We start from the raw sequence: 21,502 nt of genomic DNA on the forward strand, positions 1-21,502 counted from the left end.
CTGCAGACCAATGCTGCTCCTATAAAGAGACACCAAAATCCATAACCCAATTTTAGCAAATTGAATTCCTCAAGATATGGAAAGGGTACCACATCACGGTCAAGTATAATTTATTCCAGAAATGCAAAATTGGTTTAATATGGGAAAAGCAATCCATGTAATTCATCATATTAACAAACTAAAAAAAAAAATTATTGACATATACAGAAAAATGACTTTACAAAATTCAATACCCACTTCAATTCAACAGAAGTCCTCAGCAAATTGATCAAGACAGTGTGCTGCCATTACAAGGAGAAAGAACAATGGAACTGAAGGAGAGGTCAGGAGAAGATCTATATGAAACCCACTGAGTACTGAGAAAGATGACACGAGACTTCAGTGAGTAAAGAATGGCCTTTCAACAAATCTGCTGGAACGCTAGATACTTCTGTGGAAGAACCTGGGCCCGGGCCCGGCCTCACACCATACAGAACTGAGTCGGCTCAGAGACATGGATAGCTGGAAACAGCATCCCTCACACCCCTGGACAAACTGCAAATGAATACATTTTGTTGACCTCATCAGAGAACTGAGGTCACAAGGGCAAACGGCTGACCCAATCTGGGGAGGAACAGGGCCAAGCACGTGGTCACCTGGGACAGCTGCTGCTGGAGCCAGCCAGGGACAAGTGGGCCCCGGAGCCAGGCTGGTGTCTGGGCAGGGTAGGGGGCAGGCTGAGGCTCTCTCAGGCCACAGGACGGGCCACGTGGATGCAGGGGGGTGATGCAAGAGGTCCAGGACACTGTGAGCCGGGAGGCTCCAACAACCAGCAGGCCCAGGGCAGAGAGAGGAGGTGCGATGGATCAAGAGGCAGGGAGAGCGGTCAGCCCTGGCTGCGGAGGTCAGGGCAGCGGTGCTGGGGCCTTGCTGGGGGACTGTCCCAGGGAAGCTGGCACCAGCTGCTCGTTATCTCACCGTCACTTCCATCCTCCTGTATCTCTGCTGATGGCTCAGATCCCAGCAGTACCACTGTGATCAGCAGAGATGTTCAGATAACACGCGGACACGGACGCTGATGGATCACCCAAGGAAAGCGTGGGGAGGAAGTGGGCGGCAGGGCCCTGGGTCCGAATCATCCACTTCCTGCACTCTGGATTGGAGGACTGAGCACCCCTCCTCTGACCCCTCCTGGTCTGGAAGGATAAATGGGGAGGGGAGAGTGCGTGGCGCAAAGCAGCAGGAACCAGCCGAGGTAAGCACCCCCCACCAGACCCCTCCCCATCTAGGTGTTAGTGCACTAGCAGCTGACCCTCAGATCTAAAGCAGCAAGACCTCAGAACTCAGGCCTGAACAGACCCCTGATCCCAGGGTTTTCGACTCCATCGGCACCCCACACCGGGCAGACCCCAGCCTGGCCCAGCCCCCAGCCTCGTCATGCGGCCCCTCCTTGCTCCTTCCAGATGCCGAATCTGCTGGTGCTGGTGCTGGCGCTGCCCCTCCTGCTGGGCCTGGTCCACACGGCCCCTGGTGAGTCCCGACCCCAGCCAGCCCTGGCCCTGCCCCTCACCCCATTCCCACAGCCCCCATGATGGGTGGGTAGATTCACAAAATCCCAGGGGCCGGGCTGGGTCCAGTCCTGACAGTGCTTCCTGCATCAGCCCCAGGCCAGGCCTTGGAGCGAGTGGGCATCGTAGGGGGGCAGGAGGCCCCTGAGTGCAAGTGGCCCTGGCAGGTGAGCCTGAGACTCAAACAGCAGTACTGGATGCACTTCTGCGGGGGCTCCCTCATCCACCCCCAGTGGGTGCTGACGGCTGCGCACTGCGTTGGACCGTGAGTGTTCATGGGCCTGGTGGGTGGGGGTGGACCTGGGGCTCAACCCTCACTCCTGGGTGTCCAGGAGGCAGCTCAGCCCCCTGAGAAGGTGCCCCCTCTCTCCAGGGACACCATGCACCCCGCAATCCTGAGGGTGCAGCTGCGGGAGCAGCACCTCTATTACCAGGACAAGCTGCTGCCCATCAACCGGATCATCCCGCACCCCAACTACTACACAGCCCAGAACGGGGCGGACATCGCCCTGCTGGAGCTCAAGGACCCTGTGAGCCTTTCTGATAGCATCCAGCTGGTCACTCTGCCCCCTGCCTCAGAGACCTTCCCTCCAGAGACCCCATGCTGGGTGACAGGCTGGGGTGATGTGGACAATGGAGGTAAGTGTCAGGGACAGGTGGAGAGCACAGGGGAGTGGGGGCCGGTCACACTCATGACCCAGCTCTGGGGTTCCGTCTCGGGCACAGGGTCCCAACAGATGCTCAGGGCAGTGACCACCTCCCCACTGACACCGATTGCTATCCTCTCGCCCCCAGAGTCCCTACCTCCACCATACCCCCTGCAGCAGGTCAAGGTCCCCATTGTAGAAAACAGTGTTTGTGACACGAAATACCACACTGACCTGTACACGGGAGACAACATCCAGATTGTCCATGACGACATGATGTGTGCTGGGAACACGAAGAAGGACTCTTGCCAGGTGGGTCCACGTCCTCCCCAAAGTCCCCATTCCCCCTGACCCCAGCCTCTCTAGTCACTGCTAGCCCCTTTCCTCCCCAGGGTGACTCCGGAGGGCCCCTGGTCTGCAAGGTCAATGGCACGTGGATGCAGGCCGGTGTGGTCAGCTGGGGCGACGGCTGTGCCCAGCCCAATCGGCCTGGCATCTACACCCGTGTCACCCACTACCTGGACTGGATCCGCCAGTACGTCCCTGAGGAGCCCTGAGCCCATCCCTGGGTCTGTGGGGAACCCAGACCACTGCTTCCTGCCCAGGTGTCCACCTCCACCGTCCCTGTTCCCTGCCCTGAGCTGTCCCCCACCCTCAGCCCAAGGAGTAGGCACTGGGCACTGACCCTCACTAAAATGCATGGAGAGCACACGTGTTTGTGGCCGTGTTTCTAGCTGTGGGTGTCACTGAGGGGAAAGGGTGTCCAGGGCAGCCGCACAGCCACTGTCACTGTGGGATCCCTCTGGCCCTGAGCACTGGACATTGCTGTGGGGACAGCCCCGTCCCAGCCCCTGGTGCCTGGAGTTTGTGTCTCCGGTGAGCAGCCACATGTAGTCAGGACGCAGAATGCAAGAGAACGCTTAGACCATGCTAGGGGCACCCAGGTACCCATCAGTGGGGTCACAGTATTAGCCTTGGCCCCCACACCCTGTTCCCTCCAACCACACGGTGCCTTCCCCTCCTCCTTCCACAGCTCTGTCCCCAGCCTCTCAGGCTACTCTGGACATACATATGGAAGTCATGCATCTGCCCAACTTTTACATTTGTGCGACTGATCAAAAGCAACACTTTTGAGAGTCCCGTTTGAGAACCATGTTGTGGCGTTTTCCTGTGGCTGCATTGGGGGAGGACACCCGCCATCCATCCTCTTGGACGTCCGGGTCACAGGGCGAGCTTCCCTGTCACGCTCGGGGCACTGTTGGTTTTCTGCCTCAGGCTGCTGTGCGTGTCAGGCTGTCTCCTGGGCAGATTCCCCGGGGCAGACTCTGCAGCCCCAGCAGGGAAGGGCCTCTGCCCCCACTCGCCCCGAGCTCTCCCTGCTGTGGTCAGTGGGGAGACCCCCTTGGATTGCTAACCTTATACAAGCACATTGACACCTTTCTAAATGCTGGTTGTCCTGGGGGACGCTGAGGGACAAGAAGCCACAGGCTCCTCTGGGTGGGGGCGGTGTAAGGAAGGTAGGTGGGCGGGGCCTGAGGCTGAGATCCCCCAGACCCGGAAAGATGCTGGTGCCCCAGGGCCCCCCTTGGTCTGACCCTGGAATCTCAAGGAACTCAGCCAGTGATAAGTGACAGACACGTGTTGGCTTATGGGGGGTAGGTTATCAAGCTGGACTTCCATTGAAGCCCCCATGCATCCCATGTCTCCTGGGCTGCTGGTGACCCGTCCCCACAGGGACAGGAGAGGGGGGCACTCTGGGGCATGACAGCCTTCTGTGTTCTCCTGTGATGTGGGCACAGAAGCAAATCCAGTCACAGTGTCATGGAAGGGACCATGAAGATGGTGCCGAGACTTTGGCTCGAGAGCAGGACTGGAACACTGGGGGTGTGTAGGGTTCTGTGTGGAGCCATGGGATGGGGTGCTGGTGGGGGAAGGGGTTCTCAATGCTGTAGGTGAATGGGGGGGACAGGTGAGGGCATCTTCCCTCCTGCGGGACCCGGGAGGCAGAGATCTGGGGCTCCTCTGGACCCGCCCCCCCCCCTCTGGGTGCCATCAGGCCTTCTAGAACCTGCGGGGGCTGACATGGGCTCGAACACCTCTCCTGAGCTGGAAAGGGCGCCCTCCCAGCACCGTTCTGCAGTCGATTCAGCGTGGTTCCCATAGAGACAGCACCACTCAGCCCTGGACTGTTACAGCAAACGTGGCCCATGCACTTCCGAGCCACGGCTCTGGGCCGAGTGCTGGAGGAGACAAGTCCGTACTCTGAGAAGTGTCCTCATGCTCACCGCCATGTACCAGTTTCCCCACATCTAGGAGGGGTCAGTGACATGGAGGGACCTTCAACCCAGGCTGTGATTTGGAGCTGGGCCGGTAGCTGGGTGTGGGGAAGATGACAAGTTCCAGCCACTTCCGACAGCTGCTAGTCAGCTTCGTGACCAGGTCCCATTGGACAGATGATGGTTAGGAAGGTGCGCGGTGTGTTTGATCTGTGGTGACCACAGGACCCGGGGTGGATGTGAGGACAGGGACATCAGGGAGCACAAGCTGGTAGAACACTAGCCACGGGAGCTGAGATGTCTCTGCCGAGATCAAGTCTGGGCCTTAAACTGGGCTCCTGAGAAATCCCCAAGATCAGGCTTCAAGGACAAAGAAAGAGGTCCGTGGGTCTGCGGACAAGCTGATCGGAGAGGCCAGCAGAGCACAGGGCAAGGGCAAGGCTCAAGGCCTGGGCGTTGAAGACTTCAGGGCGGGGAGATGGCGAGTGCTGGGTGTCCTCTGCAGCCCCAGGCTGACTGCCCAGCGTGAGAGCCCCCCCAGAGGAGGCCCCCCACCTCCGCCACCACCGTCCCCGCTCAGTTCTGGCAGGCTTCCTGTGCTGTTAACAGTTTCTCTAGAGTGTGAATGTCACATGGACTTGGCTGCTACAATGAGCTCAGCCTTTCCTGCTGAACTTTCTGTGGGCCTGCCCGAGTGGGGCAGGTGCTCAGGAGGGGACCCTGCAACCCTGCTGGGGTGGCTGTCACCACCCATCTTTGTCACCCTCTCACAAGGAGGGGCGGATTCCGATTGTCATCCAACTTGTTCCTTAAATAAGTTAATATTTATTCCACTTTGCTCTGAACCCCCTCCCCTCAACTTGAGAAGCTGAATTTTCTGCATCAGATTATTGCAACATTTAACCTGAATTTATAAAAGGAACAAAATGAAACAAAGGGGCATCGGTGGGAACGGCTCTGCCCAGAGCCCGGGACGGCTGTCGGAGGCACCGGCGGAGGTGGTCTTATTGCACGGCTCCCACTCCCTGGTGATTTGGTGTTTCAGGGACCAGAGTCAATTGTTTTCTGGACAGAATGGTGGGGAGGGGAAACGGAAGGGAAGATGGAGGGACAGTGGTAGGTCAGGACAGATGGACGGGAGCTCGGGCTGAGCAACGGTGAAGCATGGCTGCGGGGGGCCGAGCTGCCACCCACGAGGGCACAAGTGGCCCCAAGCGTGTTCCCTATAAAAATAAGTGGATGTGAGGATGAGGCTCTGCTGGGCAGCCCCTGCCTTTTTCCTTTTGGTCGCTTTCTGGTCCTTGTCCCACGAATGCAGCTCTCATTAAGGGACCACAGCAGCGAAACTTGGAAAAACCCAAACCTGAACGGACCGGTAGAGGCTTGCAGTCCGAGGGGCTAGCCTTGTTCCTCTTCGCCCAGAGCAGCGCCTGCCTCCCTCCCTGGGCGGATGTCTTCTTGGCTCCTCTGCCTAAGGCGGGGCCCGAGCTGGGGTCCTTGCATGGCCCCACCCAGGGCGACCACCCCACGGGTGTACCCCGACCCCAGTGCCGCCAAGCCTGTGTGGCATCATTCCTCCAGCTACACAGGCTCATCCACACTGTCACCCGGGGTGGGACTGGCTGGAGGGGACCCTGTTTTCTTCATGGGGCTCTGGGGGACTTTGAGGTACAGCCCCATCCCCTTCTCTGGGGGGTCACTCGAGAGCACGGGAGACTCTGTTTTGCAGGGTTCGGCAGGTGCTGTGACCCCGGAGGAAGCTCTGGGTTCTGGGGCTGCCCTGTGGCTACCGTCCAAGAACAGGTCCCCGTTGGGGCCCCCCACATCCAGCGGCTCGAAGGCAAAGCTGGGGATGGTCAGGTGCTCCGCACGGCAGGGCACCTGGCCCCAGCGCTCCCCCTTGGCAGTAGGGTCCACCCCCATGCCCTCCAAGGGCTCACAGGACGGAGTTCGCCGTCGCAGGGTAGTACTGCCGCCCTCTGCTGCAGGGGGCCAGGCTGTACCCTCGTCCTCCATGGGGGGGTCTACAGAGATGCAGGGGGGGCTCATCTTCTTCTTCCTGCGTGCCCCCAGGGCTGGCTCAGCCTCCAGGGCCTGGGCCTTCACTTCTCCGTTCTCTGAGCAGCTGTCTCCTCCGCTCTGCTCCACTGAGAGCCGCCGGTGCTGGTCCGCTCGGCCGGGCTGGTCCAGGAAACCCTGGGCGTCCGCACCGTAGAGCCTGCACAGGTCCGGCTTGCCGCCCACCACCCCGTGGGCTTCGGGCGAGGGGCTCTGGGCCGAGCTGGTGATGTGGCTGACTTCCTCGTCGGCTGGGTCTGGGGCCTCCGCCTCCTCCCCGCGCGTGGCCGGCGGTCGGCTGGAGACGCAGCACTGTCCGCAAGGGTGCTTTCGGGTGCGGACACTGGCGGGCCTCGGGGAATGGGGCGGGGACCGCAAGGAGTCCCTCAGGGACACCTGCCTCGAGGGGGTCTTCCTGCCAGGCTCTCCCGCTCCCAGGCCGCAATCTGAAGGGCTGCCAACCTGTGCTTCCGAGGAGTTGGTAAGCAGGGCCTCCTGCAAGGGCATGGGGTCAGGTGAGACCAGGCAGAGCCCAGCCAGCAGCCGGGGCGCGGAGACGGCTCCCCACCTGGGCCAAGGTAGCTTCTTGACCCCTGAGGTTGGGACCCAGGGTAGAGGGGGTTGGGAGCCCCTGGTGTGACTGTTACTGTCCTCTAGCCCTACCCATGACGCCCCGGGACCACCCTGCACGTGTGCCAACTGTCCCCGCTGGCCACACGGGGAGGGGCTGTGAGGAGCAGAGGGCTGAAGCCTGAGAGTGAGGAAAGCCTGCCATGGGCCCTGCAAGCCCAGTGCGGCACCCCGAGGACAGGAAGGGTGGTCTGTGGCTAAAGCTGAGGCCCACAGGCTGGCATGCTGTGGGGGACTGAGGCTGTTGCCCAGGGACCAGATGTGGTCCTGGGAGCTGGGAACTCTTGTCATCACAGTGTTCAGGGACAAAGCACCCCCCTTCCCATGTCCCTGTCCCTCATCCTTTAGTGGGGAGAGGGAACCCCCTAGGCCCTGCAGGAAATGGTGGGGCTTCTCCTACCTGTCTGCAGAGCAGGCGGCTAAAGCTGGGGGAAGGAGCTGTGCCCCGAGGGGGCAGGGTGAGGAGGGCGTTGCTGCCTCTGGCAGGGGAGGAGGAAGCTGAGGAGACCTGGAGGGAGGTGCAGGACTCCACAGGTGGTGGGTGCTCGAAGGTGACCAAGCCTGCGGCAGGAAGGCATCTGAACCAGGCAGCTGTCGCCTGCCTGGAGTCCTCCCACCCATCTGAGTCCCCCTGCTATGTCCTCCCACCTGCCCAAGCCCCCCAGCTGCCTCCGAGGGTCCTACCGGAGGAGGCGGGGCCCACGTAGGTCTCCATCTCCACTTCCTGCAGCGGGTGGGGGTGGGGGTGGGGGGCCGAGGCGGGCGCCACCGGCCGGAACATGTAGCTGTCGTTGGGCAGCGAGAGCATCCTGGACACAGACACCTTCCGAGCCACCAGGAGGTTGGGGGTCTCGGGCCCGGCGCTCGGGCTCGGTGGGGCTGCAGGCCTGGGCGGAGGCGGGGATCCCTGCGCCATCTCCAGCTCCAGCTCCGCGTCCAGCTCGGCGTCCTCGCGGGCTTCCTTGTTGCTCTCCTCCAGGTGCTTCATGAGCACGGCCACCACCACGTTGACCAGAACGAACTGGGCCACCAGCACGAAGGTCACGAAGTAGATGGGCGAGATGGCCGGCAGGTAGGTCAGGCAGTGTTTATCCTCGCGGGCGCACTCCCGCAGCGTGTCCTGTGGGCGAAGGGGCCGCTGCAGGATGGTGCGGGTGGACCCCCCCCTCCGTCCACCTGGCTCGGGCCGGTACCTTCATGATCCCATTCCAGTTGTCCCCCGTGGACACGCGGAACAGCGTGAGGAAGGCCATGCCGAAGTTGGAGAAGGTGGCGTGCCTGCTCAGGCCCTCGCATGGGTTGTCCTCACTGCACTCTGCAGGGCAGAGACCCGCCCGTCAGCCACACTGCTGGGGGCAGGGTACATGCCGGCCTAGGAGGCCCCGAGGCCCACTGCGGGCCCTGCCCTTCCCCAGGGAGAAGGTCGTGCTCCCCCGGGGCACTGGGCAGTTGCTTCGCTTGGGGCCCTGGCGGGTGGGCACCTGCAGGAGACACCTGGGGGAGCCTGTCTCTTCCAAACAGGGTAGGGGGGCTCCTCCTTGGCGTGGGGCTGCCTGAAGCCCTGCTTGTTCTGGATCTAGGGCCTCCTGGGTGCACAGGCCAAGCCCTTGGTGCCAGCCAGCTCTGGCGCAGGCCCAGGAGATGGCACTGCTTGCTCTCCAGGCCCCCTCCTGGGTCAGCACAGCCTCAGGCCTCAGTGGAGTACTGGGGCCACCCTGAGGCATAAGTCTGGGTGGGGGGGGCAGGAGTCAAGCCTGGGAGCTGGGGCACCAGCTGTCGGGTCCCAGGAGCCCCCTCTGGGCAGACCCCAAACTGACAACCATTTCAGCCACCTCATAGACAGGCCTACTGGAGACTCCTGGAAGCCACTGAGTAGTCAGTAACAACAAGTATTCAGAAGGCCCTGGCAGGAAGGGGAAGGGACCCCACAGGAACTGGGTTTCCAGAGAGAGTCTCCACCTGTCCACTGCCCAGACTGGCCAGAGAGAGTTTAAGGAAATCCTTGGTGACAATTAAAAAGGACATACTGCAGCTTTTGTCCCCTGGGGACAACATGCAGATTAGGGTGACGTGTGCGCGTTTGCATGGGGACGCTTGCTCAGGCTCACATGTGGCTCTGTCTTCCTCACTGGGGTATGAACACACGCGTGTGTCCACAGGCATGCCTGGGTGTGTGCGTGTCTGGCACCACCACGCTGCTGTGTGTGCCTGCTGCTGTGCTGGCCGTGCACAGGGAAGGGCTGAGGACGCAGGGGCCCTGCCTCAGCCTGGCCAGCGCCCCGAGCTGTCTGCAGGCTGTGTGCGTGTGCGTGCATGTGCGTGTGTGCGGCTGCGCCTTCCCGGCCCCCGCTCACCGAGCCTCCCACGCAGGGGCCCTGCCTCAGCCTGGCCAGCGCCCCGAGCTGTCTGCAGGCTGTGTGCGTGTGCGTGCATGTGCATGTGCGTGCATGTGTGGGTGTGCGGCTGCGCCTTCCCGGCCCCCGCTCACCGAGCCTCCCGAACAGCTCCACTCCCAGGGCAGCATAGATAAAAAACAGGAGCATGAAAAGTAGGCCGAGGTTCCCTACCTACACAGGAGAGAAGCAGAACGAGGTCAGGCCTCAGCCCCGCCTGCCGCGCACTCAGTGCCCGGTGCCACCGGCCACCCTGACCCCATGCTCCTGCCAGGCAGGGGGCCGAGTCCCCAGAGCCAGCCTTCAGGCCTGGTTCTTAGCCCACCCCGGTGGCCCTGGAGCTCCCACGGTCCCCAGGCCTGGTTCTTAGCCCACCCCGGTGGCCCTGGAGCTCCCACGGTCCCCAGGCCTGGTTCTTAGCCCACCCCGGTGGCCCTGGAGCTCCCACGGTCCCCAGGCCTGGTTCTTAGCCCACCCCTGCGGCCCTGGAGCTCCCACGGTCCCCAGGCCTGGTTCTTAGCCCACCCCTGCGGCCCTGGAGCTCCCACGGTCCCCAGGCCTGGTTCTTAGCCCACCCCTGCGGCCCTGGAGCTCCCACGGTCCCCAGGCCTGGTTCTTAGCCCACCCCGGTGGCCCTGGAGCTCCCACGGTCCCCAGGCCTGGTTCTTAGCCCACCCCTGCGGCCCTGGAGCTCCCACGGTCCCCAGGCCTGGTTCTTAGCCCACCCCTGCGGCCCTGGAGCCCCCACGGTCCCTAGGGGCTCCCTGTCCTGCCTGGTGCTCAGGGTCCGTCCTCAGCCTCTCCCACTCATCCTGTCCCCAAGACCGCCCCTGGCCCCAGCACCTCTGCTCCCCGGGGCCTACGAGGCCTCTCAAGGTTCTGGCAGACTCTGTGTGGGGCCCGCCTCCAGCCTCGGGGACCCCATGCCGAGGCCAAGGCTGAGCTCTGCAGGTTGAGTGACCCCTGCCCGAGGCTCTACCATGACGTTCACTGACCGCACCTCCCAGCACTTACGCTGCCCTCCGGGCGGGGCCCCTGACACTGGGGCCCGGCTGGGCCCGGCTGCCCCCCCTCCTGCACCAGGCAGGCACAGAGAACCTTGGGAACTGTAACTCAGGGCCACAGAGTGCTGCTAAGAGGATGCGGGCTGGCTGCAGAAAGGGGCCCCTGGAGGGCTGCACGGGCACGTCTGTCCCACGTGTGTGGACAGACAGGTCATAGATGAGGAGGGGGTTGAGAGACAGGTGCTAGGTAGACAGGCAGCTGTGGGGGGGGAGCGGCTGGCTGAATGATGGACAGATGGACAACACATGGGTGGCTGCATGGCTGGTTGAAAGGGTTACAACCACGGACAGATGGACATATGGCTGAACAGGTTGGGTTGGCAGAAGAACTGGATACTACACAGATGGGGTTTCTTTCAGTTCAACAGGCCACAAAGGATCAGGGTGGGGACTGTGGGGGCACAGGGAAGGAGGACGTGGGGCCTGAGTTAGCTCCAAAAGAGGAGAGAGGCCGTCAGCTGACACCTGAACCGTGGATGTGGTCCTTGGACCTCAGAGAGGCCCACCTTGGCCGCATCCCCTGCCCGAATCCCACTGCGTCCAGCACTGGACGAGGGAGACGGACATAGGGTGTTTTCCCCTGAGGGACTGAGGCTCAGAAGGCAGACAGCTGTCTCCCTCCCAGCACAGCCATTATTCCCTGCACACAGAAGAGTGATAAACACGGTTATCACAGGTGCAGAAGACCCCGTGAACGAGTGAATGAGTGACAGCGTGTGAGGCCCATCCTGCAGCCTTGTCTTCTTGGAGGTGTCTGTAGTGCCCATCCTGGGGCAGCTGTCCGTCTACCTGGGGCAGGGCTTGAACCACCGTGTCCAGCAGGGCCCGCATGCCTGTGGCCATCTTGAGCAGCTTCAGCACTAGGGCCAAGAGCTGAATATTAGGGAAAATCGAGGGCCTGGGCCAGCCTGACCCTTCCCCAGAACCACCCCCTGTCCCTTACACTCCCGCCACCAGCACCAGCCACTTGCTGAGGCCTGGGGCACACCGAGGAAGAAGGTCGGAGCGGCCCCGGGCCCCGCGGTGCCCACCTCTGGCGATGCGGAGCACACGCATGATGCGGATGATGGTGGGGTTGATGGGCAGGGCCGCGTTCATCTCGATCTCCTCCAGCGTGATGCCCATGATGGACAGCAGCACGATGGCCAGGTCCAGCTGGTTCCACCTGGGCAGCCCGGCGGGCTCAGTGTCGGGCCGCCTCCTCCCCCCTCCCGGAGCGGGCTCAGTGTCGGGCCGCCTCCTCCCCCCACCCAGAGCGGGCTCAGTGTCGGGCCGCCTCCTCCCCCCACCCGGAGCGGGCTCAGTGTCGGGCCGCCTCCTCCCCCCACCCGGAGCGGGCTCAGTGTCGGGCCGCCTCCTCCCCCCTCCCGGAGCGGGCTCAGTGTCGGGCCGCCTCCTCCCCCCTCCCGGAGCGGGCTCAGTGTCGGGCTGCTTCCTCCCCCCACCCGGAGCGGGCTCAGTGTCGGGCTGCTTCCTCCCCCCTCCCGGAGCGGGCTCAGTGTCAGGCTGCTTCCTCCCCCCTCCCGGAGCCCTTCAGAGCAGGCATCACCTCCCTAGCACCCTGGGAGTGTCCAGGTGTCACCTCTGCTCAGCACTGTCACCTTTGCAGACAGAAGGCAGGGACCGCTGAAGGGGAGAGCTGTTGCTCTCACCTGCCTCCTCCCCCAAGAGCTCCATGAGTCCTTCACGGTGCCAGGTGGACCCATCCCACGTACCTGTCCTTGAAGAATCTCCGGAACCCAAACGCCACCAGCTTCAGCACGGCCTCAAAGACGAAGACAATGGTGAACACGTAGTTGCAGTACTTGAGGGCCTCGTCCAGCGACTGGGGGCAGAGCATCGGGCTGCGGAGGCCACCCCGCCCAGGCTGCCCCCTCCCCCCGTAGCACTAGGCACCCCAGCTCCTGGGTCCTGGGCACCCTGCCCGCCCCTCTCCTGGACCAGGCTGGTGCCTCCAGGGCCGGTCTTGAGGCCCAGCTGTGAACGCTTACTGTATGTGGGTCTGTGCCAGGAAAGTATTAGCTGGATTGACTGTTGCAGCATTTTGAGGACAACCTCAGGTGGGGGGTGACCTGCCCCTCTGAGCCCAGCCTCCTGGCCCCGCCCTGACCAGGACCCCATCCACAGCCTGGACAGGGGCCAGCCCATGCCAGCCAGAGCTCAGCTTCCCGAAACGCTGAGCAGATTCAGACACAAAGGCTCCGATACTGAGACCCCACCCTTCCCATGGTAGGGGATGGGCGTGTGGGGGGGTGTCCCTTCTTTAATGAAATGATGGCAATGCAGATGTAATTGGAGCAGAACACAAAGCTGATCATTGATGCCCATCTGTCTCCTGCCAGCCCTTCCTGTTTTTTTCCTAAACTGTAAAATCCACAGCCCAGGAAGCTGGACTCAGGGACACTTCGACATGGAACCACTCGTGGGGTGGCCAGGCCCTCCAGGTCAGGTGACCCTGAGTGTTTCAACTGATGTTAAGAGAAGGAGGACCCTTTGTTCAAACCACACCCCATGAATACCAGTAAGGGCTCACCCAGGGCTGTAAACCTAAGACCCCCCCCACCCAAGTTCTTGGGGTAGCACTTCCTGATGCAGGCCACCCACTGGGTGCCAGACCGCACCCACAGCCCTCCAGGGGTGCATGGCCCATGCTGGTCCTGGAGGCAGGGTGGGCGGGGTCTCGCGCCCCGAGCCCCACCTTGGGCTGATTGTAGTGCTCCATGGACATGGTGATGACGTTGACCCCGATGATGAAGGTGATGAAAAGGTCGAGGTAGTGGCTGGTGCACAGCGAGTGGATGGAGCGGCGGGTGGGCGAGTAGTCGGCGTAGTAGGGCCGGCGCTGGGCCTCTGCAGGGAGAGGGCGCCTGTGACAAGGGCTGGGTGGCAGGGGCGAGGCTGGGGAAGAGCCCGGGGTCAGGTGTGGGGGTTTTCAGGAGGGTGGAGGAGGGGATTTCTCTCAAGAAGGGGGGCCCATTCTAGGTAAGAAGTGGCCCCCTGTGAGTCTGGCTCCTCTTGCCTGATGGACAACCCAGGGCGGGAGGCCTGGCTATGAGTGCGCCTCAGGGGCAGGCTACCCACCAACCCCATTGGCTATGGGGGCCCTGGCTTCAGGGCAACCCCGGGAGCGGGCCTGGAAGCTAAGACTCCACCAGGCCCTGCCCCAGGGTCCGACCCTGCCCTGCCCCCACCCTGCAAGCAGCTCCCAAGCTGTGGCCCTTGAGGAATTCTAGGCTGGCAGCGGGGTTCTGAGACGCCTACATGATGAGGGGTGGGCAGATGGGAGCTTTCTCAGGGAGCAGGGTGACCTGTCCGCCCCGACACCTTGGTCTCCCGGCTGTCTGGGCATGAGCTGCCCTCTGGCCACCAGGCCCAGGGTCCCTCCCCTCTTAGTCTTCCAAAGGGCTAGTGACCACTGCCTTTGTCTGGGGTCTGATGGACTTCTGGTCCATTTGATGGCCAACACCTGGGGAGGTCATGCATTCACCAGCTGATCTGTCTGCACTAAATGCTCTCCCTGCTGTAACCCTTTAGGGTGTGTCAGTGCCCACTGAGCTCCCACTGGGGGAGGACGCAGCTGCCACCACTGCACGTGAGGACCGGCCTCGGCCACAGGACGCATGGGTGAGGGCCAGGGGGTGAGAGCTGTGGCTGTTCCAGGGCCTAGGAGGGCAGGGCCAATGGGACCGACCCCGACCTGGGACCCTCATGCTCCTAGCTCTGGCATGCAGTCACTAAAGAGGTTGGCTCAGCTTGCGCAGCCAAAGAGGCCGGCGGCCTATACGGCCGGGCCAGCACTGAGGACACGGAGCAGCCACGAGCCGGCAGGCATCCCGAAGCACCACAGGGAAGCAGTCAGGCATGCGGACTGAGCAGAGGGCCACACACGAGCTTGCAGCAGCAGCGTGGACACCAGGCAGGCGAGCGGACAATCCTTCCTCCCAGTGGTGCCTGGCGCCCAGCCCTGGCCATCCTGTGCCCACCCTGCAGCAGACTCCAGCAGGACTGGCACCCGCCTGCAATGTCTGCCCTTCCACGTGGAAGTGGCAAAGGGGTGAAGGCCAGGCTAGCCCACAGCCCCGTGCAGAGCCTGGCAGAAGCAAGAGGCTTAGGCATGCGGGGCAGGGGGCAGGTACCTGGGTTGGGCAAAGTGCCTGGAAAGACAAGGAGATGGTCTGAGCTGGCTGCGGTTGGGCGGGACACTCAGTGGTGCCCTCCTGCAGGAAGCCCTCCTGGTTCCCAAGCTGGGCAGGGCCTCCTTAAGACCCTCTGTCTCGGGGTCCCCTGTGCCCTAAGAACTCATGGGTGTGAACCCTCTTGGCTAACGATGGGGGATGAGGACTGGGGGGTCTCATTCATCTCCTGCGCCACTTGGGAGGGGACCCCTGCCTCCTGCTGCAGCTGCCCTCCTCTGCCCGGCCTCTTCTTAAAGGCCCAGCCACCATGCAGGCCCAGGCAAGGCGGGCAGCACACAGAGCCATTCGGCGAGCCTGAGGCTGAGGCTGGGAGGCCGAGGGGCGCAGGGCCAGGCAGGGGGCTCTGGACGCCAGCTGCACTCGAGTGCGAGGAAGACCCAGCCTCCAAGCCCGCCGCTGGCTCGCCCCTGCCGGCCCCCTGCTCTCCCACAGGCACGCGGGTACCGGTACCGACCCGCCTCTGCCCCGCGGGGGCCTTACTCCTGCGTTTCCTCTCCAGGCGCCGCTGCCTCTTCTCCTCGCGCCGCCGCGCCTCCTCGGCCTCCTGGTGCTGCCGGCACTTGTGGAAGTTCTCCACCACGACGCCCACGAACATGTTGAGCACGAAGAAGCTGACGATGAGCAGGAAGGAGATGAAGTACAGCAGCATCCAGGGGTTGTGGTTGGGCACTGGCTGCAACACAGGAGGCTGCGTGGGTCCCTGCTGCCCGAGGGCCCTTCCGGGGACAGCCACACCCCCCAGGGCCCTTCCGGGGACAGCCACACCCCCCAGGGCCCTTCCGGGGACAGCCACACCCCCCAGGGCCCTTCCGGGGACAGCCACACCCCCCAGGGCCCTTCCGGGGACAGCCACACCCCCCAGGGCCCTTCCGGGGACAGCCACACCCCCCAGGGCCAGAGAAGGGGGGCCCATGACATGGAACTCTCCAGAAGTTCTCAGAGGTCAAAGGTGGCTTCCTGGAGGTTGTTCCCGGAGATGACCCGGAAGCTACCCACAGGGTCCACTTGGAGGGCCAAGGCTGCCCACGGCCTGCCCGCACCTGCTGGTCTACGCCCACGGCCTGCCCGCACCTGCTGGTCTACGCCCACGGCCTGCCCGCACCTGCTGGTCTACGCCCACGGCCTGCCCGCACCTGCTGGTCTACGCCCACGGCCTGCCCGCACCTGCTGGTCTATGCCCACGGCGTCCAGCCCGTCATACATGATGTTCACCCAGCCGTCCTTGGAGGACAGCACGAAGAGGGACATCAGCGCCTGCAGGGCCACAGCGAGAGTGGTGACCGCTCAGCGCCGGCCCTGCCTCCTGCGTGGGAGACCCCACGGGCCTCCCCCACAGCAGACCGGCCCCTGGCTCTAGAGCCCGTGGCTCTGCCCTTCTCCTTTCAGGAGACCAGGCTGAGGCCACCAGAGATTACCTGGACGCAGACCTTGGGAGACCTCTGGCCCTGTCCTCAAGTCCCCGCCTCCCCTCCCGTCCCGGTCCGCCCTCACCCCGCCCACCTGGCCCAGATTGTCGAAGTTGTACTTGCGCCGCACCCAGCGGTAGTGGGCAGCCCGGCACTCCGCCCTGGTGGAGATGTTCCTGGTGTCAGCGCCCTCGCAGTAGTAGAACTTGCCCTTGAAGAGCTGACGGGGCAGGCGGTCACCCAACGGGCTGACCCTGTGCCCCCCGGCCCCCCAGCCTCCACAAGGGGCCTCTTGGGGCAGCAGGGTGAGGCGAGGCTGGCCTTTCTGGGGCTGCCCAGTGGCTGCAGACTACACCACGCCACCATCTCTCAGACAGGACACCCACAGACAAGCGGGGATGCCCACCTGCACCCCCAGGATGCCAAAGATGATGAAGAAGGCACAGCAGATGAGGACGATATTGCCGATGGGCCTGAGGGACGATATCAGGGTCTCCACCACCAGCTTGAGGCCCGGAGCACGGCTGATGACCCTGTCCAGGGCAGAGAGGGCCTGCTGTCGGGCACACCGAGGGAACGGCCACTGTGCAGAGGGCCTAGCGCATGCCAAGACCCCCAGACCCAATCCTAGCCCTGCCCCCCCATCTGTCTTTGTCCAAAGACCCCTAGACCCAATCCTAGCCCTGCCCCCCCATCTGTCTTTGTCCAAAGACCCCTAGACCCAATCCTAGCCCTGCCCCCCCATCTGTCTTTGTCCAAAGACCCCTAGACCCAATCCTAGCCCTGCCCCCCCACCTGTCTTTGTCCAAAGACCCCTAGACCAAATCCTAGCCCTGTCCCCCCATCTGTCTTTGTCCAAAGACCCCTAGACCCAATCCTAGCCCTGCCCCCCCATCTGTCTTTGTCCAAAGACCCTTAGACCCAATCCTAGCCCTGCCCCCCCATCTGTCTTTGTCCAAAGACCCCTAGACCCAATCCTAGCCCTGCCCCCCACCTGTCTTTGTCCAAAGACCCCCAGACCCAATCCTAGCCCTGCCCCCCCATCTGTCTTTGTCCAAAGACCCCTAGACCCAATCCTAGCCCTGCCCCCCCATCTGTCTTTGTCCAAAGACCCCCAGACCCAATCCTAGCCCTGCCCCCCCCACCTGTCTTTGTCCAAAGACCCCCAGACCCAATCCTAGCCCTGCCCCCCACCTGTCTTTGTCCCCTCTCCCGGTCCAACCCCATCCCCCAGCCCTTCGGCCCACCTCAGCGGCCGGAGCGTCCGCAGCAGGCGCAGCACACGCAGGATGCCCAGGATCTTGGCACCGCTGGCAGAGGCCATGGCCACGACGATGTCAACCAGGGACACCAGGACCAGGAGCCCGTCCAGCACATTCCAGCTGCTCTGCAAGTAGGCGTGCCCGCCCGAGACCAGGCCTAGGGCCACCACCTGCCCAGGTGCAGAGGAGGAGCAGCGCAGGTCTGAGGGGCTGCAGTGGATGGGGTGGGGGGCGGGCAGGGGCACAGCAAGGGGGTGTGAGGCTGGAGGACAGACCCCGGGGCCCTCCCGGAAGTGCTGGTACCTTCACCATCATCTCAGCCACGAAGATCGCCGTGAAGATATAGTTGGAGACGCTGAGGAAGACGCGCTCCTGCAGGGACAGGCTGGTGGGAGGGGCTGGCTACACCCAAAAGACCCCCCCTCCCCCGGAAGGAGAAGAGGGCCTCACGGTGCTGCCTGGGTCGATGTCTGGCCTCTCCAGGGCGATGGTGATGCAGTTGAGGAAGATGAAAACCAGGACGACGTGATCAAACATCTTGTGAGCGATGATTTTCTGGCATGAGGCGCGGAACCTTTGGGACCAAGGGCACCGGGTGAGAAGTCCGGGGACAGCACTGCCCCAAACCCTTGCTTCACCCCAGTCCCAAGAGGGCAAGCATGAGACCCCGGGGCTCGGGGAGCTCACTGACTGGTGGGGAAGGGACCCAAAAGGGTGGCGTCTCCCCCACCCGTGGACCCCGTACCTGTTCTGTGGGGAGAAGAGGTATAGCGCCCAGAGCTCCCGGCTCCGACACCACTCAGGCTGATAGGGCTCCAGCACCTTGCGCAGGCGTGAGCAGCAGTTCTGGGGAGAGGGTGCAGCTCCTCAGGCCCGTGCCAGTCTCCCCCAGCCCCGTCCTTCCACCCCTGGGGCCCCAGCTGTCCCAGCTGACCCTCCCCACACAGGCAGCGGGTGAGTGACCCAGCCTGGGGGTCCACAGGGGCAGGTGAGTGGGTGTTCTCAGGCTCCTGCCCAGACAGGCCCCCCAAGCTGTCTCCTGCCAGCGGAACTGCCCCGGGCAATGGGGGAGTGCCTCACCGAGAAGGGGGCCCCACTATCCTCTCTTCCACCCTTGAAGGCCCATCAATGGCTAAAATCTCGGGGTTCAGAATGGCTCTCAGCTGGAGACGGGGCCGACCCAGGGGCCAACCCCACTCCAAAGCTCCCGAGGATCAACTGAGCCTCATCAGCTGGGTCAAGTCCGGCTCAGCTTGTCTACCTCCTCCCCTTTCTCCTGAGGAACCCCCAGCCCCACCCCCACACATGATGTTCAGACTCTGCTCTGGGAACCAGCCCACGACAGGATGGGGGCACAGGCCTCGACCCCAACTCACATCCTCCATGTCATCATCAAACTCGGCTGGGTCTTCCTTGTGGCTGTCTATGCGCAGGAAGAACTCGCTGGGCAGGGCCAGCATCTGCCCGTTGCAGTCATGGAGCTTGGTGGGCAGCAGGGTGGCTGGCCGCAGGGGCTGCACGTCGAGGGTGCCACGGTGGTCCAGGGACTCGGCCCGCCGCAGCGGGGTGGGACGTGAGCAGGGCGAGCCCCCTGCCCTGGGCCTACCGTCCTCAGCCTCCTCGTCCGTGCTGCCTTTGCCCTCGCCGGACAGCAGGGACTCCCGCTCCCCGCACTGGCTCCGGCGCTTGAGGCTGGGTGCGCGACCCAGGCTGTTCCAGCTCGAGCGGCGGCTGCTCCAGGCGCTGTTGGGGCCCCAGTGAGCGCAGGGCGAGCTGCGGAGGCTGGGCTGCAGGGGAGAGCAGAGGGGCAGGAGGGGCCAGTCCCCGAGTGCCCTTCAACATCCCAGGCCCCAGGGCGCCCAGCTGCAGGGGCCTTTCCCCACGGGGGCATCCCACGGGTGGGATCGATGTGGATCCCCACTAACACCTGGGAGTGATGTTCATACGTGCGGACCACCCTGCTAGGGAGAGGCCGCAACACCGCTCTTCCAGGGGGACGCCCAAGTTGCAGAGCAGGTTTACAATGAGCTGCAGACCCACAGTCGGCCAGCGTTACGGCTGGGCAGGCCTCCTGCCGGGCTGGGGCTGGCCGCTGTGCCCGCTGGAGGACCGGAGAGCACGCGCCGGTCATCGGCGGGCCTGCGGCGAGCTGCTGACCATCCTGAGACACCCCAGATGACTCTGATCTCTGTGCTAGGGCCCCAAACCAATTTCTAATTGGCAGACTCTGGCCTTGTAGAGAGAAGCGTGTCTGCTGTCTTACGAGATGAAGCACCTTCAATCCAGGGACTTACCCTCTGCGCCCATCTTCTCCTCTGCTATCACGTCACTTCCCGGCTCTGGCGTGAACTGAGGTTCCATCCTGCTAAGCCGTCCCTGCCCACCTCTTTCGTGGCTACAATACGTCTTGTTGCTAAGTCACCTGGCCCACCCAGGCTCACCTGGGCGATTATTAACGTTACTGATAGAAGACTTCCTCCAGGTTCATATCCCACCCCCTTCTGTTGTGAGCCTGTCCTGCTCTGCCCACGCCTCCTGGGGCTTAGGAACGGCATTTCCAGGTTTTTATGGAAAGGCCCCGTGGGACACCGTGGATCCTGACTCATGGAACCCGACCCCTGCCTCCGTCATGTATCATGTGCTGTTTTTACGCCTGTTTGCTTCTCTTTCCTGTTGTTCTGTCTGATCTATGCTCTGCCACCTTTTATCTTTAATTGCAATTTGGAAGATAAACTTCCTGCCTGACATTCTACTGGAGATAAAGGATCAAAGACGCATTTCCAGATCTGGTCTCTCTGTTCCTCCCATAAGCACAGCAACTGCTCGGTTTACAGAAATGAAAGCATCAGGGGCCAGGGACACATGTGGCAATGATGGGGGCAGGTGTGTGGACCCTTGGGGTGGGGGTGGGGCGTGTGGGACCCTCTTCATCTTTGGGAAGGCCACAGGAGCTGGATGCATGGAGCCTGAAGGTGCCCTGAGGCTGGAGCAGGGGACAGTCCCTACCAGAGACTTCTGGTCTCCCAGCTGGGGGTCCACCGAGCTGCTGCTGCCACGCCGTGAGTCCAGGAGGTTATGGACCGTTTCCAGGTTTGGAGAGCTCTTGGGGGTGGGCATGGGCGTGGCCGCCGTGCGCATGATGACAGGCGGGGGCAGGCTGCCTCGGCCCTCCAGGTGCCCGTTGGGGGTCACGGCCAGGGAGTACATCTTCATCTCTGGAGGGGGAGGAGACTGCTAGCGCCTGCAGGGCTCTCCGGAAGGAGACTCTGCCCGCTCAGGACTCACCCACCTGCGTCCCCTCTCCGCGAGGGCAGGGCAGGCACTGCCCCCATCACCCAAACCCCACCGTCCCCACACACACCTGTGGCCCTGAGGTCTCTGAACTTGTCGAAATCCTCCTCCAGGTGGGTGGACGTCTTGTCCTCATCCGTGTCAGATCTGTTGGCGTCGCCCTGTGCCCCGCAGAGCAGAAGGCCTGTGTGAGAAGCTGCCTGTGCCAGGCACCCCCTGCGCATTTTCCCTGAGGGTGACTGGGCTCGTGTCGAGGTGGGCATAACGGAAGACCCGGCAGACCAGGTGAGAGGACACAGGCCTCCCCACGTCAGTCTGTGCAGGAGTCCTGCCCAGCGTGCCCGCCTCCCACCTCCTGGCAGTCCCCCTCACCTCCGCCTGGAAGCCCTCCACCAGGATGGCCACCAGCAGGTTGAAGAGCACGTAGTTGCCGAAGGTCATCAGGGCCACAAAGTAGAGGGCGGCCCAGGAGGAGGTGGAGGCCATGCCGTTGTAGAGGACCACGTTCCAGTCCTCCTGGGTGAGGATCTGGAGAAGGACGGCGGCGAGGCAGAGCGGGACCCCAGGCCCGAGGAGGGGGCCGACGCGGGGCAGAGAGGAGGGGGCCGACGCGGGGCAGAGAGGAGGCAGAGAGGAGGGGCCCCGGGCCCGAGGAGGGAGCCGACGCGGGGCCCGGGGGCCAACGCGGGGCAGAGAGGAGGGGGCCGAGCCCGAGGCGGGGGCCGACGCGGG

The 21,502-nt window shown here is 63.3% G+C and overlaps 3 protein-coding genes across 5 annotated transcripts in view; 1 reads left to right on the plus strand and 2 right to left on the minus strand.

The window, feature by feature from the left end:
• Nucleotides 1-21,502, minus strand: part of LOC136403804 (tryptase beta-2-like) — a 285,803-nt gene that overhangs the window by 7,677 nt on the left and 256,624 nt on the right. The window lies entirely within an intron of this gene.
• Nucleotides 1,414-2,905, plus strand: TPSG1 (tryptase gamma 1). The gene is made up of 5 exons (XM_066380002.1): nucleotides 1,414-1,509; nucleotides 1,641-1,812; nucleotides 1,921-2,186; nucleotides 2,343-2,506; nucleotides 2,587-2,905. Exons 1-5 carry the CDS (start codon nucleotides 1,443-1,445, stop codon nucleotides 2,749-2,751), a joined length of 834 nt encoding a protein of 277 aa, XP_066236099.1. The 5' UTR covers nucleotides 1,414-1,442; the 3' UTR covers nucleotides 2,752-2,905.
• The window catches only part of CACNA1H (calcium voltage-gated channel subunit alpha1 H), a 66,446-nt gene continuing 50,249 nt past the window's right edge, over nucleotides 5,306-21,502 (minus strand). The window contains exons 14-35 of one of the 3 annotated variants that reach the window (XM_066383002.1): nucleotides 21,143-21,298; nucleotides 20,841-20,931; nucleotides 20,486-20,694; nucleotides 18,856-19,266; nucleotides 18,225-18,325; nucleotides 17,930-18,053; nucleotides 17,783-17,851; nucleotides 17,465-17,649; nucleotides 16,624-16,750; nucleotides 16,312-16,437; nucleotides 15,976-16,065; nucleotides 15,292-15,484; nucleotides 14,752-14,769; nucleotides 13,314-13,465; nucleotides 12,331-12,440; nucleotides 11,647-11,780; nucleotides 11,405-11,475; nucleotides 9,647-9,725; nucleotides 8,352-8,473; nucleotides 7,843-8,278; nucleotides 7,559-7,719; nucleotides 5,306-7,023 (exon numbers count right to left, since the gene is read on the minus strand). In XM_066383002.1, the coding sequence (XP_066239099.1) occupies nucleotides 6,052-7,023; nucleotides 7,559-7,719; nucleotides 7,843-8,278; nucleotides 8,352-8,473; nucleotides 9,647-9,725; nucleotides 11,405-11,475; nucleotides 11,647-11,780; nucleotides 12,331-12,440; nucleotides 13,314-13,465; nucleotides 14,752-14,769; nucleotides 15,292-15,484; nucleotides 15,976-16,065; nucleotides 16,312-16,437; nucleotides 16,624-16,750; nucleotides 17,465-17,649; nucleotides 17,783-17,851; nucleotides 17,930-18,053; nucleotides 18,225-18,325; nucleotides 18,856-19,266; nucleotides 20,486-20,694; nucleotides 20,841-20,931; nucleotides 21,143-21,298 (4,137 nt within the window). In that variant the 3' untranslated portion in view covers nucleotides 5,306-6,051. The remainder of the gene's footprint in view (nucleotides 7,024-7,558; nucleotides 7,720-7,842; nucleotides 8,279-8,351; nucleotides 8,474-9,646; nucleotides 9,726-11,404; nucleotides 11,476-11,646; nucleotides 11,781-12,330; nucleotides 12,441-13,313; nucleotides 13,466-14,751; nucleotides 14,770-15,291; nucleotides 15,485-15,975; nucleotides 16,066-16,311; nucleotides 16,438-16,623; nucleotides 16,751-17,464; nucleotides 17,650-17,782; nucleotides 17,852-17,929; nucleotides 18,054-18,224; nucleotides 18,326-18,855; nucleotides 19,267-20,485; nucleotides 20,695-20,840; nucleotides 20,932-21,142; nucleotides 21,299-21,502) is intronic. The other 2 variants (XM_066383004.1, XM_066383003.1) reach the window with 2 other exon arrangements.

The sequence above is a fragment of the Saccopteryx leptura genome, chromosome 4, assembly GCF_036850995.1.
Source record: "Saccopteryx leptura isolate mSacLep1 chromosome 4, mSacLep1_pri_phased_curated, whole genome shotgun sequence".
In the NCBI taxonomy this organism is placed as follows: domain Eukaryota; kingdom Metazoa; phylum Chordata; class Mammalia; order Chiroptera; family Emballonuridae; genus Saccopteryx; species Saccopteryx leptura.